This window comes from Cydia strobilella, chromosome 3 (genome assembly GCF_947568885.1).
Source record: "Cydia strobilella chromosome 3, ilCydStro3.1, whole genome shotgun sequence".
Classification (NCBI taxonomy): Eukaryota; Metazoa; Arthropoda; class Insecta; order Lepidoptera; family Tortricidae; genus Cydia; species Cydia strobilella.
Genome location: NC_086043.1, coordinates 17879188 through 17905115, shown reverse-complemented (window position 1 = coordinate 17905115; position 25928 = coordinate 17879188). Strand labels below are relative to the sequence as shown.

The following is a 25928-nucleotide window of genomic DNA, read 5'->3' as shown; positions in this document are numbered from 1 at the left end:
ACGGGTAGTAACTATAAATGAACAAATAAAATTATGGCCATTATGGGTCAACAAACATAAAGAACAATAAATATTAATTTTGATCTAAGATCTTTGTTCTTTAGGTTCCTAGTGTTTCTACTACTACATACAACACGAACGCATTCAATAGTAAAATACCTTCCTCCAAAAACCCAGAAATAAATACCTACTAGTGCACACGGAAATTACCTCAAACATCTGACTTTTGAACCGAATGAATATTTATGGTTTTAGGGATCATATTTCATCTATTGCTAAATATACAATTTAATGAATTTATTTGATTTAATAAAAATTGTGACATGTAATATCTTATTACCAATAAATTATGTCTATGTCTAATGTTTCGTCTATACCAGTTCTACCCATAGTTAATAAGAATTTCAACTCGATCTAAGCGATCAATCGCAGACCCCACAAACGGCATTCCTGTACCTAAACCTGGAAGGGGACGCATGCCCATATACGTATCCTGCTTTTACCATTTAGAAGCCACTGGTTTAATCAAACTGCTTTCTCTCTCAACTATACCTACGGATACCTATAATGTCTATATGATAATGAATATAACATATGCTTTTATTTGACCTTGTTTTCTGACGCACGATGGTGTGTCGCCCATTGTTCTACGACCTCGCTTACCTACGCAAACTTATTCAAAATGCGAATGCATTGCTGTTAAATTAATAAGCCGGCGGCGCGGCACAATGTAGTACCAAATATATTGAGTTATAGTTTTTTGCGATAGATTGCTACAGGGTTCCCTAGGCGCCGCTCACAGACCACCAGGCGGTTTTCTGTGGCGCCGCTACAGCGTTGATCGATGATAGAACATGGATCACTTGAATTGTCTATGTTGTTATATCGTTTTGTGTTGTTTAGTTATCCGCTCATAGATTCCTATCTATGATCTCAGTCTCTAACTCATGCATTCTGCACTACATATTACATTCAGCGATGATAAATATGTTGCAAAAATGTATCACAATAACTGATTTCATACAAACGGTTACATTTTAAGATCAATACGAGGAGGTACTATAATAAATTACCCTAAAATTAATTATAAACTAAACTAAAAAAAGACACAACTAAAAACTTAGTCAAACCACTCGTCCCGCGTCCTTCCAGACGCAAAGGTGCCCATCACGCTCGCCGAGTTGCCACGCTGGATCGCGATAGACAGCCTCTGCATCAGCTATGACCCGGAACGAGGGTCATGACCTCTCTCCCTCAAACGCTGCCCCAATTCGCCCAAGAAAACTTTGGCCTCGGCACGCCTCCATGCTAAAGGGACAAAAATATATCTAGTAAGGAGCGCCGAGTACTTGTCGCGCTTCCTAAGTGCCGCCAATTCAGCTGCTGCTCTTGCCGTCCGGGCCGTCCGACCAATGTGCGAGGCGGCATACGTGCTGACACATGTCGCATCCCAAAGTAGACACTTACCCTATTCCCATGCAATAAATGTCAGCCCGTCAGGTCTTTTGCCATCGGACCGGCTTAGGCCTGGAGGGGCTGGAGGTTCCAACATGCACGGCACATTTGCAGACAAAAGTGCTCTCCTCACAATGTCATTTAATAGGGCATGGTGGCGTGGAAACCTCCCCACACACCGACAACAACACGCTGCATGCGTTGCTTATGCATTTAAGTATCTGAAACTCTATGATTATAAAATAAATAAATAAATATTAGTATCAGACATGAGACGACTGAAAGAAATGTCTTCTGAAAGTCAAATAATCTGCTTTTGTAAGTACTCGTAATTAAAATCGATAAGCTGATTTATTGACTACCTACATACCGAAGTTCCTTTCAAGACACGTTGTAAAAAGGCCTAGTACAGTTTATAGCTGAACGAGTAAACGTACTCGTAGGCATGTGGTTTCAATACTTTCAATCTCGTATCGGTCGGCAATCAAGGCCATTTCCCGGAAAATTGTCCAGGAAAAGTTAACACTTGCCTTTTTACGGTTTATGGCTTTAGCTATATGTTCCAGTGGTCACGTTGAAAAATCAAATGGGGTTCGTATCGAATATCGATTTATGTATCTACCCGATTCTAACTGACAGTGAAGTATAAGGTAGGGATATTTTAAAATATCTGGGGCCGTAGCCAAAATAACAATCGTTTATCGACAAACGCTAATTAAATCGAAAAGTAAAAATTTATATGCGGACGAAAAATTCCTATTATTATTAACACAGTCCCAAAAGACATGTAACGGGAGTAAAACCTCAAGTTAAATTTTAGAGTAATATATAACTCTGTTTGCGAAGCCCGAGGGTTTGCTCAGTTAATTGAGTTTGTAGGATTGCCTGCGATGTATGCTAAGTGAATTTAAAATGTGATTGTCAAAGGTAATCGGCGTTATCATGAAAAAGCTAATATTGTTTTAGAGATGAGTAGGTAAAGTAAATACATAGTTAGGCTACAGCCTTTTTACAAGGCTTTTTTTGCTATGGAATTAGTTTATATATTGTATTGCCACATTGTCACGATAAAATGTCGACATAGGTACAGTCAAGTGTAAAAATATGGGTGCATATAATTTACTCAAAAATATGTCCCATAGTTCTAAATACGCTGACATAAGAGCTATGGGACATATTTTTGAGTATGATGTGTGCACCCATATTTTTACACTTGACTGTACCTAGTTAGTAGCTATATAATGATGAATGCCTCAGAGATAAGGACATACTCATAATAGGTAGAAATGAATCTACTGTATTTCTAGTCGTTTTTATTTGGATCATGGTTGCAACACTTGTGTACCTCATTTCCTATGGCCTTAAATGCGTATTTATTATTTATGTGACGATTGACTTTGACTTGAACCCCCCTTGAAAACACCCAAGTCACCCAAGACAGTGAATTTTTCCAGTTTTAATTTGTAAAGCTTAATACTCGTAGCATCGTTCGCAGACGTTTCTGCTTTTTTACAAAATTAATTTTGTTTTGACAAGACTGTGAATTTTTCCACTTTTAATTAATTATCAAAACAAAACAATCTATAAGATGATAAAGTAATTAATAATAGGTACTACCGATTCTGTGCAGAATTAACCACATGCTACGAACACAGTATTAATAGAAGTAAAACCACACACTGCAGATGCAGCTAATCAAATAACACAAATAAAACATATGCACCTCCACCAAACGATATTTCCAACTTGTTCGGCACTTCGAACCGTATTCGCATGTCACTTGTTTACACCAACACATTCACTTAAATTTCCGAACTCGAGTTTTTTTTAGTCTATTTTGTGTCCTACTCTGCAGGGCAAAGGCCTCCCCGTTCTTCCGCCACTCGTCACAAAATTCTGAACTCGTGAACTCGCGAATAAAAATGCTTGGGCCGGAGGCAGTGGCGCGGATCGGGCAATCTTCGATGACAACGGAACGCGGACTGAGCGCGCGTCCTTCCGCAGGCCGGGTGTTGCCAATGCTTGAGCGGTGGCGAGTCGAACGGCCGGGACCAGTGTAAAGGGTCAATCAGTCCGCCGGACGATATCAGCCTGTCAGTGTCAGTTGTTGATGAAAACTAAAAGAGTTACAAATAAGACTAGTTCTTTATTGGTGAACGCGCTTAGGGGCGGCCGCCTTAGGGCGGCGAGTTAAAATCACCGCCTGTTATCATGGTTGGGCGCCAGTCCCCAGCGAAAGGTCTTAATTTGCTTAGCTCGCTAACGCGCTAACCTGGTCCGCTCCAGCGTTCGTATCCCCCGCCTTTGCGACTGTAACACCCCGCCCCGGGATGGCTCCCGCCGCGCCGGCCTACATACAACCGAACACGCTGAACACGATGCGTTAGTCGTGATGTAATCTGCATGTGACGAAACGCAGATTAGAGATGTTTTGATAACGCGCGCAACGTCACAACAGAGTTGTTGCCACTCTCTTTAACTTCCTTGTTCAATCGTTTTAAAGCGTCTGATGTTCTTGTTTTATCTTCCCAACTTGCTTTGTACTTTCCTACTCAGATGTTTAAAAAGTAACTACATACGTATACCTCTTGTTTATGCAGGAGTAGAAGTATGTAGGTGGTATATATACACAAAACGATTTTTTACCGACAACTAAGTATCTATTTTAAGGCCAAAACTCTCAAAAATTGCTTTCGAGATCTACTTCCTCCTTTTTCTAATTAAGACCGTAATAATAAAATAATTTAAAGCTTTCGTCTACTACGTCTTCTTGTAATTTAAAAACACTAGATAGAGGTAGTTTTAACTACAAATTTTCTACTGCAAAAAGTGCAAAACTATAGGTAGGTATGTAAGCAGTGTAAAAGTAAACATAAAAGTGTGTATATTTATATGTCAAATTTTATTATTTTGAAAGAGCACAGCTCCTAATGTTTGAACTGCATGCACTTGATCGAATCTTCCAGCGTTACGGTTTAGTTGGCAATTTCCAGGCTTTGAGGTTTGCAACTGGTAGGTACTAGGTGTACCCGAGACCCGAGGCGTTACACACGTGAGTGCTCCTGCTCTGGTAAGGTGGTAAAGCTCGTTTTCTTCTATCTTCGCAGTAGTTCGCACACGTTGAAGCTTAGATAATAGTGAATGGATGGACGACGCGAATAGGTAATGAGTAATTTACGAGTAAAAATCCTACATTAGCTATGTGCGAAGTGGGTGCTAAGGAGCTATCTAAAAGCGAGTATAGCACGAGTCGTGGCTTAATTGTAAACTTTCTTGGGTCCAAGTTTTCATACTATCAACTATGTATCTATGCTAGATGTGAACTGTCAAAAAACGATTGCCAACGCTAAAAACATTCCTTTTAGGCTTTGCACCATCTCCAAACATAGAGAGTGCATTTAATAGGTATTAAATTTCAACTTATGAGCTCCACTCACGTTGCAACAAATTGCATGTGAGTTTAGATAATTGCCGACTAAGTAGATGCAACGAATTCAATCGATCGATTTAATGCCGCAATGAAACGCTAATCGCACGCAATTATCGGTGACGTGTGTAGAGGCCTTTACTTATAGGTGTCAGATATATTTTTGATCAATAACATAATATGTTGAGAATTTGACAATGACAATTGACAGTTGTCCCATTGCGTGGTTACGGTTTACTTGGCAATTATTAGTCAGTCTCTAGAGTTAGCAACTGGTACAAGGTTCCGTGCACATTGTCCAAGTTTCCAACTTCCCTCTAAGTTCCTACTATATAGTTACTAACAATACCAGGTAGGTCAATATTATGATACCCGGTGTTAGCAGAGAATTTATTTAACGCGCTATTAGCTAAGTTAAATACGTAGTGGTAATAAAATGCTGGAATTATTATCGACTGCTGTCGCATAGGTAGGTAAATAAATAACAAATACTCGTAGAACAAAAATAGAAGATAGGAAATAGAGGTAAATGTTTTAATCACTGTAGTGTTTAGTTACGAATACTTTGCAAAAACTTACAGGATTATGGTAGAGTGGGCAAAAGTACAGAAGTAGCTAAGCGTGCAATGTGTTCAAAATTACTTTAACACAACTTTGTTATTAATTAAGAGAATAAGAGAGTGTACAGTTTATTCTTGACAAGCAGGCATACATAATTATATGAATAACGAAATAGCAACCTATATTCTGTAAGTGAGATCGCCTGATGGTAAGCGTTTACCGTCGCCATGGTCGCCTAAAGAAACGCTAAGATAAACGTAAATAACGTATGGAAATGATAGAGCGTTCCGTTTCGTTTTTTGCAAACTATTATCATCAGGTAAGTATCAGTGTTATTATGGCTGTGGTCTTCAGTAAGGTGGAAGTAATCCTCCAGTTGGGGTGCTCCAGATTCAAGCATGATGACATTTCGCTGTGCCTTACCTCACTTCAGTCATTTCTATCCTCTCGTCTATGACCTATGTGTGATTTCGTTGAAGTAGAGTGGATTGACGAGAAGACATCGTAAAGGAATGTGTCATTTTGTTCGGCGAACTACAGCTGTTTTTCACGTGTCTTTATTATTTAATAGATACCCAAGCAGTCTCGCGAAGTTAGTGTCGCTCATAAAACCTCAGCCTGCTCCAATTTGCTCCATTCAGGTGCCATCCAAGAACTAAAGTGCGATTTGCCAGAAAGTAATTACAAGTCGCGTCTAAGAGCTATTAAGTGGATCTGGAGGTTAATTCAAACTTACATTTTGACATCAAACTCGTTCATTTCGCTCACGTCGATACATGTAGGTGATGTAGGCACGAACAAGTACGAGCGAATTGCACGCGCGAATCTTATACCTTTAAACGAGCAATTCTTGTATATACATATATATATTTATATATTTCAGAGATCTCGGAAAAAGCTCTAACGATTTCGATGAAATTTGCTATATGGGGGTTTTCGGGGGCGAAAACTCGATCTAGCTAGGTCTTATCTCTGGGAAATCGCGCATTTTTGAGTTTTATATGTTTTCCGAGCAAAGCTCGGTCTCCCAGATATTGAACTAAATGACATCATTTCATTTTATGTCAGAATGTAAGTTTGAATTGGCTTTCTGCTTAAATAAGAACGAATTTCTCGAGCTTAAGCTATGTTCTATGTAATGATAGTGTGGGAATTCAATTACAATAACGTTAAATAAAATTATAAACGTTAGTAATATTATGAACAGGTAACCAGATCAGTAGCACAGAGACATAATTTAGCATTATTTAAGTGCACGAAAGTAAGTTTACAGAGAAGAAATTGTATTTAAAACAGACAGAACGGTCCAATATCTTTAGGCTTCATGAAATGTAGAGCCACTAATGACTTGTGGATGTAGAGTCGCAAAGAAAGAGAGTCAGACAATTTAAAAAGTCCTTGTCTTATGTGACCGTACTTAACCGCCTCGTTTCAGTTTGGGGTTGTATTAAAAATACACGCTGTATTACTATTTATTTTTCTACGCTGATTTTGAACGATAAACGGAGTTTCTGATCTGGCGTAGTGAAAACAAAGTTCGTGGTCGCTAACAGCATTGCAACTAAAACTACGTATACAATGTCCATACAAAAACGCATTACCAAAACAAGTTACGATGAACGTTTGCCACAGAAGTTTGTTTAGGAATGCTAATGTTTTTCATGTTGGATGGAGCGTGCTGGTATTTTTAGGAGCGGCTGCGCTCACACCTTCGCACTCATTTAGCTCTAGGAAATGGGCTCAGATTGGGTTTATACGTCTGAGCTGAGATACTATCTCGAACCGCTATACCTACATGTTTTCATGACACTTGCAAGCTAGTTTGTCGAAGTAAGACCAGTATTTTGACATCCAGACGAATTTATAGGTAAAATTATATTAGGGACGAGCTTTATGTCAGAAAGACGTAAGAATTTGGCCAATGATGTAGGTACATTTGTTTTTGATCACGACGCAGTTCACTATAAAAGATTCGTACACCAATCTAATGACTTCTTGATGGCGGATTAGTATAAAACTTTCTTATATTTCCTTTTTTTGTATTAGAAAAGAACTTCGCAGAAAAGCTTGTGATTCCAAATCGGGCACTTTTAGCGGTAAAATTTTGAAGTAAATTAAAAGTGTCGACCGTGATACATTAGATAATTCCATTATTATTAGGTAACAATTAAAGAGCCCGATCTGCACGCTTACTTCTGTCGAGTTCTTTCTAATGCTAAAAAAAAGTATAGTGTTTTCTAGCTTTGTGCAGATAAGTAATGCGGTCGAACTCGTTAGACACGTAGTGGCAAACGATAGTGCCGTTTTAATAAGGACGATGGTTAGATTCGTAATATACGATGTACTAATCTAACTTATCGATGGCTAAGAAATACCTATGGGATCACTAGCATATAGCTACATCTACATAATACCTAAATAAATAGGTCACCTTTCTCCCATGTTGTCAATACTATACGGTAACAAGGTCTGCAAATGAACACAGATTAGAAACAGCCTAATAGGTACTATACGTGCCTTTCCACGTAATTGCGTCACCTGTTCAGACATATTCATTGTCACTATGATAACGAAGTACTGCCCATTGTTGTACACCTGAATTGGAGTTTATTACCATCGAATAAGTACGCATTGGCTCGGCCCTATTGTGTTCAACGTCTCGTAAAGGTCTGGGTAACATTATCCGATATAACAAAATTAAATTGAATCAAGAGACATCCTGTCATTTCATTTATCCACATAATGAAATACGTATTTGCTTTAAGTATCATCGCTTCGATACTGATAAATACCCAAAAAGTAGTCATGCGAATTATCAAGCGGACTATTTAGGTACGCACATCATACGTATAAATATAATTCAAATCAAATAAAAGATTGCTTACCAAAGATTGCTTTTTTTCTTTTAATATTTATAATTAGCTTACCAAAGAATTTAGACCAGGACCAGGTCTGCTATTTACGGCAATACATCTAGGGAAAGGAGGTTATTAACTAGAAATTGTTTACTGTTGCTGTTATAGTTACAGCCGATACAGGCATTCTCGAGAGACAAAGATACCTACACCTACATACTGTTTCTCATCCGTACGTAACAAACCGATACAATGCAGAAATGTCACAATACTCACAATAACAAAGTATTGGGATGAGATTCGAACAGGCAGCCTGAAAAAATACGCATCGTGTTTTATATAGGTCGAGCTCTACCATCCTACTGCCCACAATCAGTCCAGCAGAGAAATTAAAATGAAACGCAAACAGAAGTTTGAAAATCGGAAATGGGGGACAGGACAATGCGAAACCGAACAAAGGACGGACAGTGCGCGCATAGCAATCAGGAGTCATTGCCAATGTGAGAACAGTCACCCTGCGGAACTGCTAGTATATCCTTTAGTGTAAAGCTATTCCTTTAGGAATTAATGGCCTACGCATAAGTAATTAATTTAAGTACGTAAGTGTTTTTTTAACTAGATATAATATTATGGAAGACTGTTAGGTTACGTCGAGCTGTCGTCATAGACTAGTGGAGTTGCCAGCAGTCCCGCAGCTCTACATTGTTTGTAGGATAGGTACAGTATAAGTTCTCACACCATACATCAGTTATGTTCCAAAATTACTATTATTTTCGTAGTCGACATCTAGCGTCAAGTAGCGGAATTATCAGTACCGCTACTCGACACTAGATGTCACGTGTGTTGCGACTGACCGAAAAGTGTATTGCTCAGCAATTTACAACTAATATTAGAAGCAGAAAGAGTTAAAAATAGAGTTAAGGTTATATAATCCGGTTATAATATTAGCTGAAAATTGTTGAGCATTAGACCTTGCGTTCGTCGCGACATCTATTGTCGAGTAGCAGTACTAATAATTTCGCTACTTGCCGCTAGATGTCAACTACGAAAATAATAGTCGTTTGGTAACAAAACTGATGTATGGAGTGAGCACTCTATGCTTAGCTTATTTCTCTATGGTTTAAGTAAGATTTGTAGTTTGAATGAATAGTGTTGTACACGTAATATGCGTTCCAAGTAATCAGGAATTATTTGCTAGTCTGACACAGAACATCATCCTCGCGAAATTTCTACAGGAGATCAAGGAGGCTAGCGAAGAAAGAAAAAATATCTGAATGGCGCATGTTATAAAAAGTCACGTGACTATTTCCATTAAGGTATGTATAGTTTCATTACAAGTCAAAATGCGAGCTTCAGGAGCACCCAATGGGGCGCTCGAGGCATTCTTAAAGGGATATATTATCTGCATAATCCTATCCTAAAAGTTAATTCTGTAGTTTCTATGAATATTAATGTTTGGTTACATTTGCTAATTTACCTATATACCAACATACGCATACCTCCGTTCTATTGTTAAGTTCTGTGTGAAAACAAATCCCAGTCTCAGTTTTACTAAGATTTCTCATCTAGGTACTTAACCAACGGCCATTCCATTCTACCATTTCTAATTTCTACCTTTATCGTATATAATAAGTGGGGCCTATAATAATATAACTTCACTATGTAAGTACGTACGTAGTAATTATTAATTAAGGAGCTAACTCCTTAATTAATAATTGCTACCTAAGTAGATCATTACTATCGTTAACTCGAGTTCAAAGGAGCATGTGTAAAAGCCAAAGACTGCAGGAGGGTTTTGACGATACTCGACAGAGCACTTACTAACACTAGATAACTTATGACGAAAGTGGAGGACCCACACGAAATCGCCATTTTTTGACACAAATTGTTGTAAGTATATCAACCACAGCTATGCCTCTACGTTTGTTTGTTTTCGAATTCTCAATTATTATAAGTTAGGAGCATTTAAAAATTTATATGAAATCTGTTTTTCGCTTCTAATTTTTACAATAATAAAAAAATCGAAAAAAGTCGAACGTAGGGGCATAGCTATAATTAATATTAATATACATCAAATTATGTAAAAACATTCTCCACAGCGTCAATATCTAGAGAGGAAAATGGGGACTACGTTTGTATGGAGAAACGGCCGTCCCCTTTCCTCTTAAGTATAGATAATGACGGATCCTAGGTACCTTTTTACAGATTTGATTTATACATTTGGTGTGAGGTCATTCAATGACATTAAACTGCGGTTCACGTACTATTTGAACGTCATAATCACCATTATCCGCGGCGAGTGTCCACTGTCCACTCAGAAGTAATTCACAAACCTGAGGGCCTACCCAAGATGACAATATACAAAGCCAAACGAAAAGAAAATATACAGGGTGGCTAAAAAATAAGTACATTCCCGTTGCCAGGGAGGTTTTGGGACTATACTAAGCAACTTTTACCATGGGATCAACCACAAAACCGCAAAAAAATATTTACCCTCCCATAGAAAATGGAGCAGCCAAAACGTATGAATCAGCAAAATTTTTTTCGCGATTTCGGGGTTGGTCCCATAGTAAAGTTGCTCAGTATAATCCCAAAACCTCCCTGGCAACGGGAATGCACTTATTTTTTGGCCAGCGTATTGTATATCGGGATGACAGATACTACCTACGAAAAGTCACGTGACTATTTCCATACATTATTTAAGTTTCGATTGGCGTTTTCTATCAACGATTGTCAACTTGGCTAGGCCCCCTTGTACCTATTGACTATATGCGAAGTTCGTGGTGGGAAAACCAAATGCGACAATCTTCACGAATCACGATGGGGCAAAAATGTGATTTGATGATAAAGTGCACAGATTTTTGTACAATTGGTCACATTGGCTGTTCATTTGATCAAGCTTTGACAAACTAGGTAAACGTACACCCTATTCCAAAAAGAGGCATCTATACAAGTTTTCCATTAGTTAGGTAAGTACGTACGTGACTAATTAAATAATTATAACTTGCGATATCGTACAAAGCGTTGCATACGCGGTATATTGCGCCTTTGGATGCGAAATAAACACCTATCCATCCATTGCATGCCCTGCAAATGCAAATGACTAGTAGGACAACCATTTTCGGTCGCCGTTACTATATACACGGTGTCGACACATTACGGTTATAAATTATTTATTTATTATTATTTAAAAAAAACAACAACAACCTTCGGCTGAAACATTTATGACGAAACCGAAACATCAGTTGGACACCACCGAAAATACAAAGTTTTGGTGCGGCCGTGCGGCGTTCGGCAGTTTTTTGTATATCTAATCTAAGTAGGTATGTACCTACTGAGATTAGATCTATAATTAAGTTCTTAGTTTTCTGTTTTCCTTAATCTATCATAATAAAAGGGCCGGATGAGCCCGTCAAACCCTTTATTTAACTGTTTGTGGGCTTGCTGAATTAAAACTACGACAAGAAAAAGTTTGATTGAAAGCAATGAAAGCATTAATACTAATCAACGTTTATTGTTCGAGAAGTGTTGGCTGCAATTGCAGTGTGTCTAAATTTGCGTAGTAATAGGTGCCTACATACGAGTAAAAGGGGAGTTAGGGGAGTATTATTTGATGTGTTTGTTTGGACTGTGTCATGAAATGTTTGTAAATACGGCAATCGGATTACGTTAACGGATTACCTAAAATGCCGCGTTTACATATGCGACGAGAGTCATTATACAAAAAGCAAAACTTGAATATGTGGACGCAGTAAAAACGGACACAGGGTCACAGTTTGGGTTTTAAAATTATAAGTAACTATGTCAGGTACTTATGTTCATTTTTTAATAATAAACAAACGAGCAATCCCATTTCTAATGTCTAAACATTATTATGCAAATTAAATAACTTATGCCATGTCGTGCCTCAATAATCAAAAAATAATCATATTCGAATTATTAGGTTCGTTAGCAAGGTCAAATAAATAGCCCAATGGGCTGAATTGTCTCATCCTCGCAATCTACAATGAAGACAAATTGCAGAAATCATTTAGTTCATGAAAGTGGGTTGATTCCATAACTTTCCTACTTGTATATATAATACTTCAGGGCTCAGTTCCTCATGTTCAAATAAGATACCTATTTATGTGAAAAAACTATTTTCTGGAATATAAAAGATCTCACCGATGGCAGCGGCCCGTCTCTCGCTTTTAGTCGAGCACTTCCAAAACTTCATATCGGAAATCACGGTCAGGCGGCGAGATGGCACAACCGGCGCCCGCTAAGGCAACTCGCCATCGTCGAACTGTCCGATTGGGGCCGAAACAATGACTTTTGTTTACAAACGTCTGGCGGACGCTTATTAAATTGTCGAGACCAATGAGTCGCGCGAGTGCGACGAACGGACACCCCCGACTCAATCTCCGGTTGCACTGCACTCGCGAATTGCAGGAAGGCGTGGGATCCTCGACCCTTGGTCTTTTAGCCCTGATTGAATTTGACACCACGCAAAAAAAGCGTCAGCACACGCAAACTAATTGTTGTTCGCAACGACGAGATATCACGTAGTTTTTATTTTACCGTTCTGTGACTTCTGTGGCCTACATGGTGGCCTATGTATCCATGCCAAATTGCAGATTTCTAGCACTAACGATCACGGAGCAAAGCCGCGGACGGATAGACGGACATGGCGAAACTATAAGGGTTTCTAGGTGATTACGAAACCCTAAAAATTAATAGAAAAAAAGGACTCAGTTATGGTAAGTGTATAAAGCATATAAACTCTCTATAAGTGAAGTAAGTTAATATTTATCATTATCAGTTGCACCAAATATTTGTATAAAGCGATTCCGTCCGTACACCAACGCAAGCTTTCATGAGATTGTATGAACCGCGGTTCATTATCTCATCCCAAGAAAAGTTTCATTATCACTAAACAATTTTTTTTACTTGTTTATTGGGAAATTAGGTTCTAACTTCTAACCACTCCGTGACTCTATCTTATCACTGGATTGACGCCGGGATATCCCGGGAAAATCTCCAGGCCATCGAGTCTGGGGTCATTATCCCAGGAAAAATCTTGATAGTGCGATTCAGGATTTTCCACTACACGGAACAGCGCCATCTAACGTGGAGTTATAAAACTAACCAATTTTTATACGAGTTGGGATCATGTCATTATCCCAGGAAAAATCTTGATAGCGCGATTCAGGATTTTTCACTACACTGAACAGCGCCATGTAACGTGAAATTCGTAAACTGTGCTATTATCCCAAGAAGTCTTAGTAGTTAGTAGCGATTGGGGACTTTTTACTACATGATACAGCGCAATTTTCTCGAGTACACGTGTTACTGGCCCTAAATTAGCTATGAATCGTTTGTCTATATCTGCCATTTTGACTTATGTATTTACATACATACATAAGAAAGATATAAAAAACTTTTATAAAGAAAAGATAAACCGACTTCAAAAAGGATGAAATAAAATATTATCCTTTTTAGGGTTCCGTGTTTAAGTATATGCGTTACCAACTGATATGTTTGAAGTCGGTGCCAAGCCAAATTTTAAACCATATATTCATAGTGATTTTGGTGCAATTCGATAAAGATGCGGCTATATAAGTATGTACGTTGGATTACCTAACGCAGCGTACTACGTAGGTGAACAACACGCGAATGCGAAGCGGCGCGGCACGGCGCCTTAATTAATCCTTTTATACCTATATGTCCTATACAGAAGTGTCCTACGTGGGCGATCTCGTTGCGAACGCGAACGCCTTGGGCCGGCCGCGCCGTGCCGCGTCGCTTCGCTTCGCGTTCGCGAGTGTTCGCCTATGTAAGACGCAGCGTTACACGACGACAATAAACGAACTTTCTGTAGGTATTTAAGATCACACCTCAGAACAGAACACACGGTTGAACCTTCTCGGCGCAGTTCGTACCATGCTTGTCGGCACGTTAGTGTAAATCTAATACATTTTGTCGTCGTATTTTTTTAAAGAGCATTTCTTACTAATTCTTAAACAGTCATAGCACGCAAGTTGGATTGGGACTGAGTTATTTTCTGTCGCTTATCCAGAGGACTACATTTCAAAATATAAAACAATTCAAGGAACCTTCATTCAAAATTTCAGCTAAAGCGGTTCAGTTGTTTAGCCATGAAAAGGTAGCAAAGAGGCAGACATAATTGCTTTCACGTTTATAATATTTGTACAGTTGTAATGGGATTTATAGACATAAAGCTGATTATTTTTGAATGGTATTGTTACTACTTGGAGTACTTGGCTTGGCACCGACTTCAAACATATCAGTTGGTAACGCATATACTTAAACACGGAACCCTAAAAAGGATAATATTTTATTTCATCCTTTTTGAAGTCGGTTTATCTTTTTTTTATAAAAGTTTTTATTTTTCCATTTTTAGTTTTAAGACATTGTTAAGAGCGTGACGCATGAATCAAAAACATAATCATGTTTATCTGTAAATTCGTAAACTTTATTAAATAATCAGAATTTTCCTCGAGTCCGTCTGGGAAATCATTCCTCTCAGTAAATCCATTCTCCGCCAAGCCACGGACCCAATCCCTCAAACCCCCGATCACTCAACCTCACAGCACATCAACCCCTGATCACTGAACCCCTCGACCCTAAACCACCAACCCTTCAACCACCATTCCCCGACCCCTAACCCCAGACCCCTTAACTCCTAACCCCCAATCCCTTAACTCCCAACCCCTCAGTCCCCGACCCATCAACTCACCTCCCCTCAACCCCCAACCTCAAACCCCCCAAACACTAATACCCTCTACCTTCACCTCTCAGTCTCTTTGGTTGTTTCCAACACTACCTACATCAAAAATCATAATACACATACGAGGGAAGTTATCAGTAGCCTTACCACGAGTTTGACATTGATATATTCGCTATCATGTGCGTAACTTACTGTTTATGCATCTCGCTCGTACTGGCATATTAGTGTACAAAGTAAGTTACGAAGAATATTTAGTGCCAAACTCGTGGTTAGGCTACAGTTGCACTACATCAAATTGGTGGTTTTGGTGAGGAAATGCTTGAGTTACTTTAGAAAACACCGAAATTACCATACACGTGCCTTTAAAAATTGAGGAGTTCCCTCAATTCCTCACGGATTCCATCATCAGATCAAAACCAAAAATATTACGGAAACACCTTGGAGAGGTAACTTCTTTAAAACAGAAAAAGAATAACTCAAATCGGATCATGGGTGCGGGAGTAATCGCTGAAATCATTATCATCAAAACAATCATCATCATCAGCTCCACTTCATCAAATTGGTGATTTTCGAGAAAAAATGATCAAGTTGCTTAAGAAAACGACCAAATCACCATACATGTGCCTTTAAAAATTGAGGAGTTCCCTCAATTCCTCATGGATCCCATCATCAGAACAGCACCAGATTAATGTGGGACCACCTTGGAGGTAGTTCCTTTCAAACAAAAAAAGAATTGTTCAAGTCGGACCACGGGTCTCGGAGTAATCGCTGAACATCCTACATTAAAAAAATCATCATCACTATCTTCAAAACGATCATCATCATCAGGTCCACTTCATCAAATTGGTCGTTTTCGAGAGAAAATGCTCAAGTTGCTTATGAAAACACCCAAATCACCATACATGTGCCTTTAAAAATTGAGGAGTTCCCTCAATTCCTCAGGGATCCCATCATCAGATCAGAACCAGATTAATATGGGACCAACTTGGAAGTAGCTCCTTTCGAACAAAAAAAGAATTACTCAAATCGGACCACGGGTCTCGGAATAATCGGTGAACATACATAAAAAAAAAAAAAAAAAATAGCCACAACCGAATACAGAACCTCCTCTCCTCCTTCTATGAAATTGAAGTCGGTTAAAAACATAGCTAAATCAGGCCCGTAAAATTTTATGAATAAGGCCCACTTGCACCACTAACCCGGGGTAAACCGTTAAGTGTCTAATTGTACTGGTAACCATGGTAACTCCAGGTTTAACCGGTTAACCCCGGCTCAGTGAATGGTGCAAGAGCCCTAGGGGGTTGGTTACACGATTAACCTTTTGAACGCCAAGCATTGACGTAACTCGACGTGACACCGCAATGAAGCAAAATAAAACCTTAGAGAACAATAGTGATTACAAAACAGGATATCGATATTTTCACTGATTTCGTTTTTGACATACTTAGATTAGAAGAACCACTACACAGGTGTTTTACAATATAATATTAGATAATTCTGGCTTTTAGCTCTACTAAAAACCTTTAAATAACGTATTTAAATATCAAAATGTACTTGTAACTTCCACTCAAATCTCTCAATAATGCCACATCACTACTTGGTGGTGACGTCAGGCATCGGACGTGAAGTGCCGTCATGGGCGCACGGAACACTGATAAGCGCGCGTTACTCAGAGATGTGCAAACCCGTTGTCGATTATTACTACCTACTAATTAGCAAACTGCAGTATCATTACAATAAAATAAATGCATAAGGGGTTACATTATCACAAAAGGTCAGTACCGTCTTTCAAACCAAGTTGTTTAAATTAAGCACGAAAACAAGTACCGTAACAGCACAAATAGCAGAGTTATTTTAGCAAAAACAACTATTACAAAATGTATGGGATTAAGCCATATCTATTATTGATGGCGCTAGCGTGTTTGTCGGAACTGCGCGAAACGATTTCTATTAGGAGATTGTTACTTTCATATAATAATATTATTCCTCCATGACTCGGTCACATCACTAGGCGACGTCAAGTGCCGTTTTTGGCGTGGCTAGCTATGCTATTTACTGGGTAAGTCGTATTATAACATAATGTTGTTTTTTTTAACCTTCTATTCATAGTTGAATTGTAATAAAGTTATACAATAAAGTAGAAGGGCAAAATAAATTAATGCAAATACAAACAAAGAAATATAGTTATTTATTAAAGAGTCTTTGATAAATTAAGTTTGGACGGCAAATGACGTCGGCGGCGTGAGTGGCACAAAATGTCGACGACGTGATTTACCGTCTTTGGCGGTCAAAAGGTTAAAATAATTTCATATCATTCAGTTTACGCAATTGAGTGAAATATCGGTAAATGCTAAGCAGGAATTGTTTCAGAAATAAAAAGAAGCAAATGTAGAGTATAAAAGTTTAATTTCTATCACATCATGATGTCTCCCTACAATTTTGACATAGATGCCGAACTTTATGCTAAGTGAATTACTGATTCGAAGAAGACCCAGGTGGAACAACTATCAATCACTCACACAATGTCGGTAGGTACTGAAAAATTATTATGTAACACGAATCTGCTTCGAATTGCACACATTATTGCTCTATAAAAATACATGGATAAGCATATTTTCTAGGCACAATTCTGTACTGTCTATATGTAGTAAAATTGATAATGATTACACACTTCTATTTTGTTACATTTACTAAGTCTATCTTAACGTAGTTTAAAGAAATATAAGATATTCAAGAGAATTTTCCAGAGCTAAGAACTATTGTGTCAGTAAATTTTATTAACATGTTAAAAAGACAAGAACGAAACATCACTATTAAAATAATTAATAAAACATAATTTTATGGGAAAAAATGTATCATGTACATATATTATTGTTCTAATTAATGAAATCAAGATAAAATAAACGTTTAAAATCAGTAAACTCTTACGTCCTAAAAGTGCTCCCTTTTTTCAACATCATAGACAGATGTGAAAGATCAAGATATAATGCATGTGATGATTATAACATCCACAACTAAAATATTGGTTTTACCTATACTAAAATAATTTATTTCTTATAACGCAATCAATGGAGATACAGCCAAAACCCATCAACTGGCTAAAAACTAGGCTAAGGAATTCATAAGCGCCATTATATGGAAGTCTTTTATTTGTAGCTGACAGCTGCCAGCTTTGCTTGTACTTTCAAGTGTAAAAATGAGATAATCTTAGGCAATATTACATCTCTTTGCCGCTTGCCTACAAGGGCTATCTTTAGTAGCATTTTTATACAAGTAACCTTGATGACAGCTGACCAAGAAGTACCTTTTATATTTCAACCTTCTCCAAGATATTTTACTGATGACTGAATTAACCTTATTATGTGTTAAGTATGTTTAGGAACATTTTGTGTTGTTGGCTTATTTTTACACTTGATTGTAGTCGCCATCAGATAATTACCAGTAGGCCTAGCACAGAAGCGCGGCAGTATCTCGCCCGCGAGATAGACTACCGGTATTTTTCTAACTGTATTAATTATACATAGAGGGATGGAGTATACTGTCGCGGCGCTCCTGTGCTAGGCCTACAACTACAAAGTGAACAAGGTGCTTATAAATATCTAAACACGACTCGCTTAAGTTAGTAGTGTATTTTTATATATTTTTGAACATTATGTAATATTACAATGTTATTGATGGCGACTGTACCTAGGCTAGGCGATTAAAATCAAAAACAAAGAACAAAAAGTGATTGACTATGGAATCATCTAAAAGCTCCAAAAGTACAAATCCATTAAAAATGTAATATTAAATAAAAAAATAGACACCAACTTTTTCTGAACCAATAAAAATAAAGTGATATGTACTTCATCAACTTGTATTGCTTACGCCTTAGTATGCATAAATACATACTATTCTGTATTTTTAATACAGTTGCTCAAAAAGTGGTACTTTTTGTGGCTGCGTAGCGTGCGAGAAGCTCAATTTCTCGAACTAGTGCTTTTTACTTTTTAGTTCCAAACTATACTTTCGAAACGCAGTTAAAATGTAATTTAGCGCGGAGCAGGTACCAGGGCCTCACTCGTTACTCCTCGGTGTCGTTGACCAACCCGCGCCGGGCCCGCGGCGGCCGCGGCCGGGGCGCGCACGAGTATGAAGGTATCGCGGGCTGCGGCAGCTCAAGTATCGCGGGCTGGACTTTTGGTTTTGGTTTGGTTTGGTGGTATGATTCTACTAATGATATATTAATTTATTATTTTTTCGCAATTGTATTAAAAAACGTCGTTTACAACACGTGTGAAATGTCTTTTCACACTAGTTGTAAAATGTACTATTTTATCTGTTAACCCTTAAATGCATGATTTTTTTATTTTTGGTTGGAAATAATGTTTTTATTTAGTTATCTGTGAGCTGTCTAATGCTTTGTATACATTTGGCAACAATATGCATTTAAAGGTTAAATCTGTATTTTGAAAGTCACACATCATAGCTGTCTTAATCCACATCATAAATTTTAAAGGCACTGCTTTTCAAAGTGAATTTAATATTGATTGACAACACCACCTGAACGCTTAGATAGTCTAAAAATAAAATAATCATGATCCATTTACATCTAAACACACACGGAAAATATAAAACTACACTCGGTACATTCGCAATCTAACCAGCAAGATCTACATAAACCGTCAATTCAGTAAAACAACGCTATCAATTTTAAAACCATTCAAAAATAAACTACATAGCTACTGCTAATTTACTGGTGTAAATATGATTAAATTTATCCTTACAGATAGTCGCTATATATGTCAGTTTATCAATACTGAATAGGCGTAACCTAGGTATTCTCGCTAACTTACCGCGCGACGGTGGCAGCACCGTCAATGCCTGTACCAGGCGCCCTGCACGCGCGTCTGGAAGTGCGACACCGGCGTCACGATGTACGCCTGCTGCTGCTGCTGCACCACGGCCAGCGGGATCACCTGCTGCGCCATCTCCACCGGCTGCGGCGGCTCGTCCGACACGCCCAGCGGCTGCATGTGCTGCGACACCTGCTGCACGCTGCCCACCTGCTGCGTCAGCACCTGCTGGTGCTGCGACACCTGCGGCACGAGCATCTGCTGCTGCATGGACTGCTGTCCGGGCTGCTGCTGGTGGATCACGACGTGCGGCTGGCTCGACATCTGCTGGTGCTGCACTTGCACCTGCTGCACTTGCTGTTGCTGCTGCTGCTGTTGTTGTTGCTGCACCTGCTGTTGTTGCTGCTGTTGCTGCTGCTGCACGTGTTGCTCCCTGTCGTGATCCTCCTTTTTCTTAGCCTCCATAGCTGCCTTCTTATGGTCCACCTTGTCTTTTTCCTGTTGCGACCTGATCGGGTCCTTATTCTTGTCGTACGACATGCATTTTCCGCTGCGGAACGGAACCATGTCTTTGGGCATGTCTTGTTTCTTAGTGGCGAACTTGACGTGAGGAAATTGGTCCTTCATGAATGCACGGAAAGTGGAATATCCCATCAGTTTTACTCCCGGCTCGAGAATTTCCCCATATTCTTTGTAAGCTTCAAACAAGTGCTTCCGTGAGTCTCCCTGTATAATAATGGTCTTGCTGGCTTTCTTGCCCTGTTCGCCCGAAGGCTGGACGTCTTTAGGCGAGCTAGCATGCTGTTTCAGGTACTCCTTTAAGAAATTAGTTGCATGTTTGTATATGTCTAAAGTGAATGTGTTGTAGGGCTTCTTGCCAACGTTACCGTGTATCCGAGGCGCGACGCCGTGCGTCATGACGTGCTGCCTGATACGTTTGAGCTGATAATGTGTTACATTTTCTAGATACAGAAAAGCCTCCAAACAGACTTTCCTTCCTTGGTATACGTAGCACGCCCTCAGTCTCCTCCTGACCTTATGGCGCGATGTTTCGGCCGGGTTAGCCAAACTGGCCATAGTGATGCCCATTAGATACATGTCATGTTCACTTTTGGTCAGTTCAGCAATGTTGAGACGGTGACGGTAGACAGCCTCTGGATTAAGCCCACGGTAGCAGTTATCCTTGCAATCACATCCTCTCCTTAATCTTTCTTTCACCTGAAAATTTAAATAATTTACTTATAACAACGCGAGCTTTTAGCTGCAACTATTTCAGTAGTTACATGTAAGGTAAGATGGGATAAGACTATCACTAGACTTATATCGACCGGGATATGGATGGTAATTACCTTTTATATTGTTTTCCAGCTCCTGATATTTTAATATATAGGTCTAGTGAAACTAACCGTTAATCATTCAAAACTGTAAGACTATCACTTGTATGGAATCCTCATACTGTTAGTCTTGCCCCGAGCAAAATAAATTATGTTAGTCTTACCCCACCTTACCTTATAAATATTATTAAGATCACATATCTTTCAGCTTGCATGTCGTATATTTCAACAAACCAAAATGCTATACTTTTAGCAGTCACTGACAGTTCACTTTATAAATTGTAATGAATACATACATTTTTGGGTTATTAATTAATTAAAATGTTGTATTGTCAGACAATGTAATAATCAAATATTATTTTATCCATAATTTTTTTGCATTAATTAACCATTAATATTGTCACTCAAATTTAATTAGTGACAATGACTTACAAACCTTTGAAATAAACAAAAACCAAAACCATGACGCTTCAATAGGTTAGTTCCATGTTTACTTATGTGACAAATCAAAATGAATAAGCCATAAAAGTGGTATGTACCTAGTATCATGTAAAATGAAATAACAATTCTGATTAAGCATAAGAATGACACATATAAGTTGCCAAAACCAAATTAGCCAAGTCAAAATTGTCCAAATTGTGTAACAGGTTCATCTTTTAAAGTTCGGCAATTGCTGATCTTAATAATAAATAATATAATAGTTTTCTTGACTGATTACTTAGTTGACCCATGTAGCAAAGATAGATATAACTCCGTAATAGATGGATACAGTCTAAGGAAAAAACGTGCCTCGAAAATCACGAAAATTTGATTCTCGATCAGATGGCGCCACTAGTTTTGGCCTACACTCGTATAGAGGGCGTTGACTGTTTCGTTTGTTATTTATAATTTTAACGCATACCAGTGAAAGAACATGGGTCAAAATCATATAAAAATAATTAATGCAAATAAAAAAATCATTTATCCATATTTAAATACATTTTATCGTATTTTTATAAATATTTATTTTTAGTTTTAAAGTGAGTCGACAGATGGCAGTGAATTTACTGGGGTTACAAAATTTACTATGACAGTAACGCTCTAGTATAAGTTACTCTATGCATGTAGGTATGTGACGTTTTCCACTTTCCGTTTGACACATTGTCAGTGATCGATAAGGTCGATTTTAAATTGAAGCTTTGTGGAAATAGTGCCTTATTGACAACCAACAATAAGTACACTTTTGGTTGAAAACCAAATGATGATGAAATGTTAAATGATCTAGTTGTCAACAGTCTAACCAACCTAACCTTAAATTTATTCAAGGAAAAAATGTAATAGAAATGGCAGACTTAGGATTGATATTGAGTCTTTAAAACATTTTAGTAAATGAATTCTTGTTTTAATCGAACCCTTATATATTTTCTAACAACAGGTAACTATCTACTTACTTGTAAAGGATTATCCTCAAGTTTGTTGTCGAGGACCTCTTCATCGCTATCTGTTTCAGCTCCCTTTTTCTTCCTCTTAGCTCCACCTTTTTTCTCCATTTTAGGCTTTGTTTCAACCTCCATGCCATCACCATCAACATTTGAAAACTCAATGCTGTAAGCACCTTGCATTCCTTGCATATTAGCCTCGCCATTCTCCACTTGGATTGTGTGACCTTGCCATAAAACCTGAAATTAGTAATGTTACTGTTAGGATAAGACACTTCAAATAGAGCCTGTTAAAACAGCTGATTGACTAGTTAGGAGGTTACCTGTTCTTGGTGACCATTATAGTTGTGCTGTTGCATGTTCTGAGAGGCTCCCATCTCAAACACAGAGTGTTGGCCCATGACAGGCGTGTGCCACTGTGCGCTCTCTCCATACTCCCCTCCGCCATTCTGGTCTTGCGGAATGGCCACGATTATGGCCTCCTTGCTGTCCACACTCCGGCGCTCCACCGACAGGAGCGAGTGAAGAACCTCACTCGCCTCCTTTTCTGCCGGATTCACCACCTCCATCTTCTCATACGACATGGGTGTGCTGCCCGCTCGACGCTACAATACAACCGATCGTTCACATTAAATCACATGTGCCTACGTATATGTGTATGTACAACCTCGCGACAAACCCGCCCCGATTGCTATGAGAATTCATAACCCCGCTACAAATACGAGAAAACCGCGATAACTTTTCAAATTCATGTAAATAAACACAACAAAAATCGCGCAATTATTAACCTTAATCGCGTTTTTTAAGTTTCATTATCGCATAGCGGATCGAACTCCCGTGGAATATTGGGCCATATAGTCATAGCAGAGGAAGAATAAAACTTACCGTTTTCACGTTATTTTAACGTCTGAGCTGCATAAAAATGTATAGCCACAGTTACTAATCAAACAAGGATTGTTTTCCTTTAAACTATTTTCATATTGCAGTCATAATTGAAGAGAAATGCACAAATATTTCACTGAATTCACGGAAGCAATATGGCGAACACTTTCTGTGAATAAAATCGGAGGACGCCGCAGAACACGTCTTTAGTACAGTGCGCCACCACTTGGCTGCGCCACCGTCGTTCGTTTCGTTCGTTTCCGACTTTCCGTATTGACGCTGTCTGACGACTCAAGGCGCCAACATTTAAAACTTGTTGGCTGTCTCCAGAACGGGCGTAAGAATAAAAATAATCAATAATACTAAATAGAACATAATACAATAAGAACATTGATTCGTGTCATTGCTCAAATTAAGGTATCGGATTTTTAAAACTTCATATCATCATATATTTTCTCTCGACTAAGTGTTGCAGGTATAAAGCACCCAAAATTCCTTGGCTCTGTAAACCTACAGAAGAAGTAGACTATAGTCTATACCTTGTTACAAAAAAAGTTGACATAAAATAAATAAAGTCAAAAACCAGTAAAATGGCGGCAAAGCCAAAGGTATACGATTAGTGCGATTATTGCGATTAGTTTTGATATGTTAAAATTTTGTAAAGACGTTAATTAATTGATCTTTGTAAAAACTTTTGTAACCTTAATAAATAATATAAAGAAAAAAAACAGAGCATTGTGAATAGTGTGTTACAGGTTACAGAAATATCCCCCATCAAGCCCAGCTATAACCTGTCGGGAAACACGATCTTGCACGGCATGTGAGCACGGGTAAGGCCGATAGTGTAATGACCTATACAAATGAATGACCAATTGAGCAGTCCTGTCCCTTTTTCCAAATTTCGCGGGTCTGTTATGTGCCCCAAATTTTCCCATACAGAATAGAAGGACCTTTATACTGTCTCGATGTGTTGTCAATTATCGTGTTAAAATAACAATTTCCATGAGGTTGTTTAATCGTAGCTTATAGAAATAAAGCGAGGTTTTCAGTCAAAAGGTAGCACCATGTCTTTCGTCGATTCACTTTATCAAACATTTTTTGATAGTGAATCATTTCGGAAATAATTATTTTGAAAGAAAAAAAAGGGTTTTTCCTTCTAACTTTTGAACCATCTAACCAAAAAGTACGAAAAAAATTCCACAAATAGTGCTTAATAAACACATTCGAAAATAGTTAAAACAATTGTGATCAGTTAAGCCGTTTTTGAGTCATCGCTAAAAGTGTTTCCTTCTTATTTTCTTTAAAAGCCTGGCAAGTGGCAACCCTTATTTGTGACCGGATTTTTGCAGGCAACCATCGGGCGGGCCGTATGCTTGTTTGCCACCGACGTGGTATAAAAAAATGTAAGGCCTAGATTGTCACTTGTCAGAGATGAGTGGCTTAACAAATCCCACAAAAAACAAATTCTAAATAAAACACGAGAGTGTGACACTGACATCCGACCGGACGGACGTTGAGGAAGGTACGGAATACAGAACCCTAAAATAAACAACACTTCACTCATTAGTGTCTCATTTTATGAAAGTGTAGGTAGGGAGTAGGCCGAGTAGGGAGGTAGGTACTTACTCGCATTACACAAACGTTGATTGGAATTGGAACAAACCAACATTTTGTGCCGTTCGGTTGCGGGAGTGGGTATAGTTGGGTACCTATATGTAGTTAGACCATTCAGCACCGCATTTCCTGCCATAAAGATTAATCTGGTGCCGCGTTGGACAATCACGCGATTTGACGTATTATGAAAGCTAATTTCTAAACAAAGGTCACAACTCTATAACGACATTACTCAAGAATAGAATTTGGTTGTCAGTAGCGGATTTAGGGAGGTTAAGGGGATCAGGCTCATAAGTATTTGCCCATTCTGTGATAAGTGTACCTATTTTATCCTACCTCGGGAATTCGGGGATCCAAATATTTTGACAACGAGAGGCTTTCTTTTAACGACACAGCTATTTGCTAGACGCCAGCCACACTTTTTTTGAATTAGTAGTACCTCCTCACCTCACCACACACGATAGGTTTTTGAAAAAAAAAATTTTTTTTTTTTTAATACCAAAAAAATTCTTCAGCACCCCTCCTAAGGGAATTTTTTATAGGAACCGCGGGTCAAACATTTTGTTTTGACCTCTAGTATGCGTGTGCCAAACGGCTAACCTGTACATCGATTTGCTGTTTTTTTATCCGAACGGCTTACACTAATCGCAAATATCGCCCACGATACGACCCTGACGCTTAAGTTTAATCACCAAAAAGCGGCAAGGGACCAATGAATACATTATTCAAATCCCAGGGATCATGTCAAAAAGTATCTGCTCGAGTTAAAATACAATATCAGCATTTTTACAGAAAGATACAGTGTAGTTAATGGGTT

General features: G+C 38.5%; 2 protein-coding genes across 9 annotated transcripts in view; both read right to left on the bottom strand.

Moving 5' to 3' along the window:
* The window catches only part of LOC134755979 (guanine nucleotide exchange factor DBS-like), a 129142-nt gene that overhangs the window by 98385 nt on the left and 4829 nt on the right, over positions 1 to 25928 (bottom strand). The window contains exon 1 of one of the 8 annotated variants that reach the window (XM_063692711.1): positions 12463 to 12692. The exons of 6 other annotated variants lie outside the window; for them this stretch is intronic. In XM_063692711.1, coding sequence (XP_063548781.1) covers positions 12463 to 12514 — 52 coding nt within the window. In that variant the 5' untranslated portion in view covers positions 12515 to 12692. Of the gene's footprint in view, positions 1 to 3178; positions 3319 to 12462; positions 12693 to 25928 lie in introns of those variants that run through there. One more of the 8 variants, XM_063692712.1, reaches the window with a different exon arrangement.
* Positions 17418 to 23690, bottom strand: LOC134755996 (uncharacterized). Its single transcript, XM_063692753.1, has 4 exons — positions 23501 to 23690; positions 22939 to 23220; positions 22628 to 22855; positions 17418 to 21081 (listed from the first exon to the last, which is right to left on the bottom strand). The coding sequence occupies exons 2-4, from the start codon at positions 23197 to 23199 to the stop codon at positions 19885 to 19887; spliced, it is 1686 nt and encodes a 561-aa protein (XP_063548823.1). The 5' UTR covers positions 23200 to 23220; positions 23501 to 23690; the 3' UTR covers positions 17418 to 19884.